This window comes from Setaria viridis, chromosome 4, assembly GCF_005286985.2.
Source record: "Setaria viridis chromosome 4, Setaria_viridis_v4.0, whole genome shotgun sequence".
Taxonomy (NCBI): Eukaryota; Viridiplantae; Streptophyta; class Magnoliopsida; order Poales; family Poaceae; genus Setaria; species Setaria viridis.
The window spans coordinates 1,504,843-1,515,613 of NC_048266.2; the positions used below are offsets into that span (position 1 = coordinate 1,504,843).

Below are 10,771 nucleotides of genomic sequence, written 5' to 3' on the forward strand. Positions count from 1 at the left end.
GGATGGCGCCGGAGAGCGCGCTGTTGGAGAGGTTGAGGAACCGGAGGCTCGACGCCCCCGCGAGGGCCGCGGTGACGGCGCTGGTGAGCGCGTTCATGGAGAGGTCGAGGAACTCGAGGCCGGGGACCGCGCCGAGCGACCACGGGACGCCGCCGCGGAGCGAGTTCGCGGAGGGGTCGGGGCGCGCGAGGGCCGGGAGCGCGCCGGCGGCGGAGAACTCCCCCGGAGTCCCCGGTGCGGCAGCTCGATCGTGGTGGCCGCGCCGGCGCCGCCAGCGGAGTAGGTGACGCCGCGCCTGGGCCCGACCCCGCCGGCGCCTAGTCCCGCCGCAGCGCCTGCATTGCTGCGACATCCCCTCGCGCCGGTCGAACTTGAGCTGGAGCTCCATCGGCATGTCCCAGTGCCCCTGTCCCTGCTGAACACCGCTACCGTCCTCGAGCACTAGGATCCTAGGCAACGCTGTCGCCGGCGGCCACCCACGGGGCGAAGGTATAGTGGAACGGCGTCGCTAATCTTGTTGAAGGGCCGCCGGGCACCTCGCTTAGGCCCGGTGCGACTCTGCTCCGATTAGCCTGCCAAGCAGAGCAGGGGCTCTCACCGTTCGTTCCCAGCGCCGGCAAGGGGCTCTCGGGCCAGCCGCTCCAACCCACTGGAGATGATTATAGATATGCTTTATACAGAGAATCACCAAAGTCGGGCCGTCATAGACACTACACTGCTGCCGGTAATCTAGAACTAGAGCACATGCAGGAAGCCAGTGAGATAGTTATGCTTTAGGCTAAAATGTGCAAGTTGTTGAGGATTTTCTCCAATGACACTGACACAAGTGGTTAGTCTGTACCATGGATTATACCTGAGCATGGTCGCATCAGTGCCCATGCCTCCTCTTCCCTTCCAATCAATGGACTCCCATCTCCTCCCAAGTGCTGATAGCAAGTTCAGCAGCCGTCGAACGGGGAGCCCAGGGACTATTGGTGCAATTTCATCTTCCCAATCTTCTCAAGTCCAGGCAGCGTTGTCTGGGCCAAACCCAATCCGCACCTGCTTTCCTCATAGGACGGCCCACGGGTAATCCGGTCTCGGCTGACGGATTTTGTTTCTTCAACGGGCCCAACAACGGCTTCTTCCTTCATTTTTCAGACCACTGTTGCCAGTCACCAACCACCTCTGAATGAAGAAATCCCCCGCAGAAGAAACCACGAGTCAAACTATTGTTTTTCACTCACTTGCGCTGGACTTGGCTTCCATTCAAACCAAATGGATATCAGTATCATCATGTCGGATCTAGCAGCTGGCGTCAAACAAAATCTCACGAACTGCGGAGAGCACAAGAGTGACAGATCCATAATCCATTTACTGTCAGACGCAGACGAGACCGAGAACAACGACCAGATCACATTATCCTCTCCGGTTCCATTCAGTCTTCAGCTGCCGGGGGAGCCAAAATAAAATATTGGAGTAGGTGAGGCATGGAAGTAGCGGTTCAACATCTTCTATTCACTACTATAATTCAGCAACAGTTGAGACTTCAGACAAGAAAAAATGCAGTAGGCGAGCACGAAACGTAGCCACGAGCATCTCGTCAGATGACAGGGACAGGGACACCACGGCGTCGAGGTGCGTTGCTCCGGAAGAGATCGGAAATAGGGGCCAGGAATTCTCGACCGTGACCGTGCTGGTTGCTTTCCTTCATCCAAGTGGGCCGCGTCTTTGGATGGAGCACGTATGCGGCGTTTAGTTTGTTCATTTTTTTTCTTCTCATCATAAAAAATGGGATCTCTCCCAACTTGTGGGCACAAAAGGAGCTTTTCTACAAACAAAGAGCAAAAATAGAAATTTAACTTGACATCAACCGCAAAACTTTCCATCCGGGTTCTCTTTTTTTCTCTCTCGAAACACAGTGCGGATGTAGAGACTCGTGTACATGCACGAACGCTCTTGTTGCTAACCTAGCATGCCACACGAATGCGCCTGTAATTCCTGTGAGCTTTGTTCTATCGATGCTGCAGAGTGTTCTGATCTTAAAATGCAAAGGAAATGCTGTTGAACCCCCCTTAAAAAAAACAAGAAGAAGATGGGGGTCTCATTTTCAAACATGGCGTAAGGCACTTAGGGACAGTCGAAGTTATCGGTCAAATTGCAAGCCGCATCCTGTTCGTTCGAGGACGTCAGAGCCGAAACGGAATTCGATTTCCTGCTCGCAAAATTCCGGTCAGTCGATGTGCATGCGAGTTCACACTTTCCACAGTTTCCTCCTTATCTTCGTCATGATCCCAAAGTTCCATGGAAAAAAATTCAGACGAAGCCTACCCAAATTCTATTTGCTCGCTTCAGCAATGACAGCAAATTCTGAAAAAAAAATCAGAAGAAAAAAAAATTGCTGCGGACTCTAGCGGATCACATCTCAACTACTCCTAGAAAGCATATAGGATAATGCAGTTGCTGAGGTTCTTTCAAAAACTAACAATAATCCCGTGTCAAGTACTTAAAGCATCGTTGACGAAACAATAATGCATTAGTAGCACATTTCGAACGATTTGAATGTATAATGCTGCGCAGAAAATCCTGAGTTTCTGCGTGCGGATTCTTTTATTCCAAGTGAGCATTCACATGACCACATTTTGTGATAGCACGAGAGGATGCAGGCATGTTTTCTATACTCTTCTTCTTCTAAACGTGTCGCATTTCTGCTTTGAATTCAGCTGCAATTGGCCGGATGCATGGGTTGCAGTCAGACTGACTCACCAGTCTTCATCATCCAGCCCATCATTTTACTTCCCTGAATTCAACACTGCTACCAACCACCTCTCAAACGACTGCACACGTGCCATTGCAAATTTCCAAGTGTTCGAGATGCAACCTGCGAAGCTTCACTAGTCCAACCTTTTCTCACAACTCGTGTTAAATTAGCGTCGAAAAGTCTGCGATTAGGAAGCCAGCCTATCAGAAAACGGTCAAACTTAATCCCAACAGTCTTAGGCGATCGAGTCCAAGACATGCAGCAGACATGCTGTTGCTGCAGCGATGTCGCATACGAGCGTCTCAACAACTGAAAGCTCGCTGCTCTTTTTCGACGAACTGCGATCGAAAGTCGCCGGTCCATGGCGTCTCAACAACTGCTGATGATTCGGGTGACCGGGAGCAGGGTCCAGGTTCAGACACACTCGTGTCAGACTTTTCTGAAGTCGCACCAGTTCAGCAAAAACTGCTCACCAACCGTCTCGCCCTGTCCTCTGTCCGGAAACGTACTGATCTTTCTGGCCCAGGTTGAGTTTGGGTCATCTCCGTCTGTTGAATTTGGACCGGATGCTTAACTTTGTCAACGACCGGATAGTGCAGTTTGAAAGTTTGGATCGAAACAAAAGAAGGGCAATTTTGATTTGTCTGGCGAAGGAGCTGAAACGCATCGGTTCCTGCAGCTTGGCTGTCTGAGCTTTGTATCTTAGATTCCAGAGCGACAGGCATGTGGTTACAGTTCCTGCCTGATCAATCAGTTCATAAACTAATCGCGATGATGTGCTGCCAATGGTTACTCTGCATTTGGTACGCAGAATACTGTTACAGCTGCCGGCATGAACATGACTTGAAAAGTTAAAGAGTTTCTTGACCAGTCACAGTCTATTGCGGTCTTGATGACTTGATGTTACATTTGCACTTTAGGTATGGACAACCTTCATTCTTTCACTTTGACCTTGTGCCTGAGTCCTAAGCTTAGACCAGACCAGGAGAGCTGATCTGTTCTTGTTCTAGGTTCAGCCCATTTATAATTTTATCTGCTCACATTTTTTTGGAGAACACTCAGGAGCTCTGCATTATAACATTAAGGAGAAACTTTTCTATCTGATGAAACTTAACATAGGCCTCGATGACCTGCAAACTGCATCATGTCGAGCTGCTTCTGACCATGCGACATCTGAGGAAACTCTGACCATGCAACATCTGAGGAATTTCTGACCATGGAATGAATATTTGAGGAAATTCTTTATTTTAGACGAACCTCTTTTATTTTTAGACGAACATTTGGGGAAATTCAGACCATGCACCGTCAGTAGTGCAAGTCTGCAATTTGATGGCAGCAAGCACATTAGCACAATTGCACCGAACCATTCCTTTTACGGGCATGCCTATCATAGAAATGTTACAAAGAATTCAGATGTCCGAAGAACACAACTGCATGAAGAGTTTCTCTTCGTGAAGAAAAGCACCAGAAGATTATCCACCGATCAAAGCATGAAAGGTATAGCTCCCAGTATAGGATGCTGTTGCCACTGATTGCTGAAAGAGATAGGGAATATCTTAGATTTCGTATTTGTGTTGAGTTGTTTTGAACTGAACCACTGTTTCCCCCTGATCCTCCTCCCGTATGCACTTTAACCAAGTCCCATCATGCCTTTTCTGACCTTTTCTTCTGTTGGGAGATGCACATACACAAGAAGGAAATGCCATTGCATTGTATCTTCTCATGTTTGCAGCTCATGAGAAGGTAAACTGCCACAGTAATTCAAACGAAATCTCGTGATACCTATTAATTGAAAACGAAAAAGATTATCGCCCATCGCTACTTTACTCGAATGGGGAAAAGAAAAACTTTACCATCGCCTAGCTTTAATTTGTCCCCTCCCACACTCTTTGCATCACCACAGGCGAAGTAAAGGAGACACATGATCACACTTCTGAATCATCGACCTGCGCAGAAAGTGTAAACTTATTCGATCAGCGTCAACGGTGCAGCCAATCCTTGTGATAGTGGTCGACAGAAAAATATAATCTCCGACGAACTGAATCGAATAGCACCCCAACATCGCGAGCATTACAGCGACATGATGAGCCGGCGATCTAACAGCCGATGGACACCAGTATAACTGTCGCGAAGAGCAAAGAAAGTTCTTTCAGGTAGTCAGCCATCCCTCACTCGAAGTCTTTCAGCAGGGCTTTACCCCAGATAGATGCTGAAAGACACATCGAATATGAGCACAACATCTGTGCAGCCGCGTTGGGGTTCGGCACTGAGCCACTAGCAGCAGCTCACAAGTCACAACGGACACACAGCAAGCAGCTGGGGGACTGGAAGGAAATGCTTTGGGTTTCTTGGCTGGGAGCTTGACATGTTTTGTGCTTTGCCCGGGCACGATCAGGACTGGGTTTGGCAGGTGTTGGATCTGGAATCTCGCAGCGCGCAAATGGGCAACTGGAATCATGGATGAGGATTGAGGGAGGGAGATGGACGCCGAAAGGTCACCTGGCCCCTACGCCCCCCTACGCCCCCTATCTCTATCCTCCTCAGGCCTCACTACCCTGCAGCCTGTGCCAACCATCTTCTTGGAGGAGCTAGATCTGGGGTGATCCCCTCCTCGGCTGGGAACACACCACATGCTCCTCAAGCGGCTGCATCGGAACCTGATCGGGAAACGAACGGCCGAGATCGCGCGCAGGTTGCGTTGAGATTCTCAAGTTTCAGTGGAGCACACCAGACGATGCTCTGGTGGTCATGTACACACAAGATGGATAGAATTGCACGTGAAACTGTGGCGTGTAAAAAGGAAAAGATGGCAGAGGACAGCAACCCTTGTGGCCACAACGGTAGCACGAACGCACAATGTGCCAAGCCAATTTGCGCTCCGGATCCAACGATGACATATACTGTGCTTGAAACGCAAGCTTCCTCCCGGTGCGGAGACAGGTGTTCGCCCGGAGTCCCCGAACGCCGCGCCGCGCCGGCGCTATCGCCGGCGGCGACACGCAACAGGTCATAGTTTAACCGGCGCCCGGGCGGCGCCACCCGGAGGCCGCTGTCACCTACCCCGATGGATCCCGGTCGCGCTCCAGAAGGAACAAAACCAACAGCAACAGGTCGTCCAACCAAAAATTAATGAGCGAGCTCGTCCCACCAACCAATGGCGAGGCTGACATGCACGGGGAGCAGATGCAGAGCGAGCGACGCGGCGGCAACAGGTAGCGCACCCCCCCCCCCCCCCCCCCCCTCTCAAAGAGCTGCGTTGAAATCCGCGTCACGTCCGAATATCTTGGGGGATTATCCGGAGGTTCCGACGCCTCGCGGCCGCTTCACCTGCGCGGACGCCGGAGAAAGCAACGAGAGAGGCGGGGGGCAAGAGGAAGATGCCCGGTAGGATACAAGAAAGCGGCCCGGCAACGACGGGGACGGCGAGCGAGGCCGCCGACTAGCCGTTCCTTTCCCGGCTACACGTCTCCGATGATACTTGGGCTCCAAGACGACGTCGTCTCCGTCGCCGCCGTGCCCGTCTTGCTCGTGGCCAAGCGGAATCTTGGAAAGCACCTTTCGTTTTTTTTTCCCTGCCTAAAGAAAGCAGCAGGCAGGACAAATGGAACCACCGCTCGAGGTTTCCAGTAGAACGCTGATAACATTTTCAAAGAAAAAGAGGGAGCAAGAAACATAGCAACAGACAAGATTTTGGGAACTTCTTTTTTATCTGAATTACGGTCCTTCCGGTCTGAAGGAGGAAACAAACAACAATGGACATCCCATTCACACGGGGATGAATACTCGAAAAATGAAACTAGATAGCAGTTGCAGAGAAACTTGAAGAGTTCCTTCTTATTTTTCCCAAGAAAAAAAGGCGAACAGTGGACAACTGACGCATCCGGAATAAAAACGTGGCGCCAAGAACTCCGGCGACGACGAGACACCCGACGACTACGACCATGACACGATACAACACCGGGCGGAGGGTTAGGTTACCAACGCCGGCGACTGACAAACTTGCTGGCGACTTGTTTCACCAGGGACGGTACAGGGGAGCTTCTGCTGCTTCTTCATCGTCAGACGGTGAGCCCGCGCATGAACTCCCACTCCTCCTCATCTTCTTCCTCGGCGGCGCCGGCGGCCGACCCCTCCGAGTCGCTGCTCATGCCGCTGCTCTCCCCGCTGGACATCACCGCGGCCTCGGGGTCGAACACCAGGTACGGCATTGCGCCGAACGCCCTGGCGAGCGACGCGGCCGTGGCGTCGTCGGTCCTCTGCTTCAGCACCTCGAACATCACCTCGGGCTCGTGCTGCATCGCGCGGAGCACGTCGGCGCACGAGGGCCCCGCCGCCGCGCGCGTAACCGCGAAGCAGTGGGGGCCGTCGCTCTGCGTCACGCGCACCACGCTGGGCCCGCCGAAGAGGTTGTGCAGCCCGCCGAGGGCCTCCTGGTAGGCGCCCCCGAGGAACATGCCCAGGTAGTAGCCGCGGGTGGCGTGGGTGGGGAGCTCATGCAGCGGCAGGCTGTGCCTCCCGCCGATGAACTCGCAAACCTTGCCGTCGCTGTCGCAGGTGAGGTCGGAGAGGACGCCGTCCACGGCCGGGCGCTCCTGCAGGCGCTGGATGGGAATGATGGGGAACTGCTGCCCGATGGCCCACATGTCCGGCAGGGAGGTGAACACCGATAGGTTGATGTGGTAGGTGCGCGGCGCCTCGGGAGCGCCCATGCCACGGGCGACGATCTCGCAGAAGGCGTCGACCGCGGCGAGGTGCTCCAGGCCAAGAACCCCCTCCTTGAACTGCTCGGCGGAGCGGCGCTTCAGCTGGTCAACGTAGAGGCCGCAGGTGTCGTAGTCGCCGCGCACGGCGGCGGCCATGACGTTGCGGTAGTCGGCGCGGCAGTCGTCGGTGAGCTCGTCGAGCAGGTAGGCCGTGGCCGCATCAAGCTGCCCGGGCGCCGTGGCCGAGAAGGCCTCGAACACCAGGACCGAGTGGTGCGACACCAGCGCGCGGCCGCTCTCGCTGCAGATGATGGGGTGCTGCACCCCCTTGCGGTCACAGACGCGGCCGACGGCGGCGACCACGGCCACCGCGTACTCCTCGAGGCTGTAGGCCACCGACATGTCGGTCTGCGCCGAGTGGGTCCCGTCGTAGTCGATGCCGAGGCCGCCGCCAACGTCGATGACGCGCATGCCAGCGCCGAGGCGGGCGAGCTCGCAGTAGATCTGCGCGGCCTCGCCGACGCCGTCGGAGAGCAGGGCGGTGGTGGGGATCTGGGAGCCAATGTGGAAGTGCAGGAGCTGGAGGCAGTCGAGCATACCAACGGCCTTGAGCTTGGTGACCACGGACAGTATCTGGGCGGCGTTGAGGCCGAACTTGCCCTTCTCCCCGGAGGTGGAGCCGAAGTGGCCGGCGTGCTTGGTGCGCAGCTTGGCGCGCATGCCGACGACGGGGCGCACGCCGAGGCGGCGGCTGGCCTCGAGGACGATGTCGAGCTCCTCCTCCTGCTCGAGCACGATGACGGTGTTGAGGCCCATGGTGCGCGCCGTGAGCGCGAGCGAGACGTAGCCGTCGTCCTTGTAGCCGTTGCAGACGAGGAGGGCGTCCGGGTTGCCGCGCGCGGCAAGGCAGCTCATGGCGAGGAGCAGCTCCGGCTTGGAGCCGGCCTCGAGGCCGAAGCGGAAGGGCTCGCCGAACTCGACAATGTCCTCGACGACGTACCTATCCTGATTGCACTTGACCGGGTACACGCCCTGGTACCTGGAGCCGTAGCCGGTGGAGCGGACGGCGTAGTCGAAGGCGGCGTTGAGGGTCTCGACGCGGTGGCGCAGCACGTCGGGGAAGCGCACGAGCAGGGGCAGCGGCAGGCCGAGCCCCCCGCCGTCGCGCGGGCCGGCGGCCTTGGCCACGACCTTGGCCAGGTCGATCTCCTGCCCCGGCAGCGTGGCGGCGCCGTGCGGGCGCACGGCGACGTCGCCGTCGTCGTTGACGAAGAAGTAGGGGGCGCCCCAGCCGTCCACGTTGTAGAGCGCCGCGGAGAGGTCGGCCGACCACGCGGCCGCCTCGGGTTTGTCGGCCGCTGCGGTGGCGGAGGTGGGCACCGCCATGAGCGGGGCCGGGAAGCGCGCCGCGTCGCAGGATGCGAAGGCGTGCGCCACAGGTGTCGCGGCGTCGACGGCGAGTGCAGGCATCTCGTCAATCAAATCAAACAACAACCGGAGAACGCTATTGAGTCCACAGGGGAAAAAACCTTTTTTGGGATTTGGTTGTTTTTTATGTGCAGTAGTAAAATTGCTATTGGGTGGTGGTGGTGGAGTTAGCTGCTAATGAACAGAATCGGATGAACAAAAGGGAATGGAAATCGGCTGAGGAGGGGGGCGGTGGCAGCTACCAAAATAAAAGGGAAATCAATCAAAGAAGAAAACAATCGAAATCGAAGGGGATCGAGATCGATTGTTGGGGATGCCAAAAGAGGAAGTTCTGGAAGGGGAGGTAGAAGAACTCTAGGACGGGATTTTGGATCCTGTTGTGAGGAAGGGGGCTTTGAAAGCCGCCGAGGCCGGAGCCCCGGCTACCCCCGCAAACGGAGCAGGCTGTGGGGGCGCGCGCGGCGGGAAGGGTGTCGTCGCCGGAGGTGGAGCCCGGGCACCCCACGCCGGCGGTCAGGAGAGGGGCGGGTATGAGCTTGGCGGGTCGGCTGCGGCGGGTCGCCGCGGCGAGGGCTCGCTCGCTCGCGACGAGGCGGGGGCGCGGACGGGCGGGCGGGGCGGCGGCCAATCAGAGGCCGGGAGGGCGAGATGCGGGATGGGCGGGCGGGGCGACTGCGCAAGCGTCGTGGTGACCGAGGTGAGGGTTACTGCGGGGCGCGGAGGGGTCTTTTATAGCGGGCCGCGGCACCCGTGGGCCCCGCCCCTGCGGCGCCGCGGGCCTTCCCTTTTGTTGGTGGCCTGGGCTTGCTTGGTTCGCGGCTGCCTGGCCTGCCGTCGTCTACGCAAAACTCTTCTATTTTCTCCTCTGACTCTCTCTCTGGGAAGGGGGTAGGTGCGTCGCGGTGAGGTTTGACCCGTTGACCCTGGGCACTCGGGCCCGCATGTCAGACTCGTGGCTGGGGGGGTGGTTGGGCCCGTGAGTTGCGACCCGGCCGCTTGGCTCCCCTCCCCAGTCGCGTCGCGGCGGCCGAGCCACATGGCCCCGGTGCTGGCGGGCTCGGTGGCGGTTGTTGGATGCTAGCGCCGCCTCGGGGTCACGTTCTTTGATCCCTCCCTTGCTCCGTTGCGTGGCGCCCCCCGGGGGCGGGTTAGCTGGCGACGCGCCACGGCCGTCGGATCGCCCATCGGGCGGCCGGGGCCGCGCGAGATCGGACTTGTGCGGGGGCTTTGTATTCCGTTTACTCGTGGGGGGATCCGCTGCGGCGGCGGAAGCAGCAGCGGAGGACGGGGGGTCATCCGGATTCGAACGCGCGGCCGGGGGCCGCACCGCGGGCGTGAGCGGGAGGCCGCGACGCGAGGGGCATGTGACTTGTGAGGCTGCTGTGAGCCCAGCGGATTCGGGGATTCCCCTGGCTGCCGCCGCGAGAGGCGAGAGCAACTCGTTTGACCCGTGCACGCGTCCGGTGCCGTCCGCTCGCTCGCCGGGGCCGGCCGCACCGCGCGCCTTCTCTCGTTTCCTTTCCGTCGGCGGGGGAAGAAAAAGAATGGCGTTTATCCGTCCAGGCGAGGAGGCCGGGGGATAAGGAACAAGCTTTGAATTGCGGGGAGGGTTTTTCCTCGCTCGGCCTGTGGAAAATTCCCAAAATTTTGGTTTGGTGGAAAAACAATGGCTATGCTGATGCGTTATAAATGTAATGCACTAGATATATATCCTAAATTAATATTCATTTTGGCTTTTCTAGATACGTAGTTTAGGTGACGAAGGGAATAGTTCCGACTAAAATGGTTTAAGTAGATTTTTTTTCGTCTTTCTCTTTGCATTGGTGAGATACAATACACGCATTTTAGCCCATCTCTACGCTCCCATATAAACATTTTTATCATTCTCTTTCTTGCAACT

General features: G+C 56.5%; 1 protein-coding gene across 1 annotated transcript; it reads right to left on the bottom strand.

Annotated features, from left to right (window-relative positions):
- Positions 1 to 6,547: 6,547 nt before the first annotated feature.
- On the bottom strand, positions 6,548 to 9,536 carry LOC117852608 (arginine decarboxylase 1). The gene has a single exon (XM_034734773.2). The coding sequence runs from the start codon at positions 8,911 to 8,913 to the stop codon at positions 6,799 to 6,801; it is 2,115 nt and encodes a 704-aa protein (XP_034590664.1). The 5' UTR covers positions 8,914 to 9,536; the 3' UTR covers positions 6,548 to 6,798.
- Between the last annotated feature and the right edge of the window lie 1,235 nt (positions 9,537 to 10,771).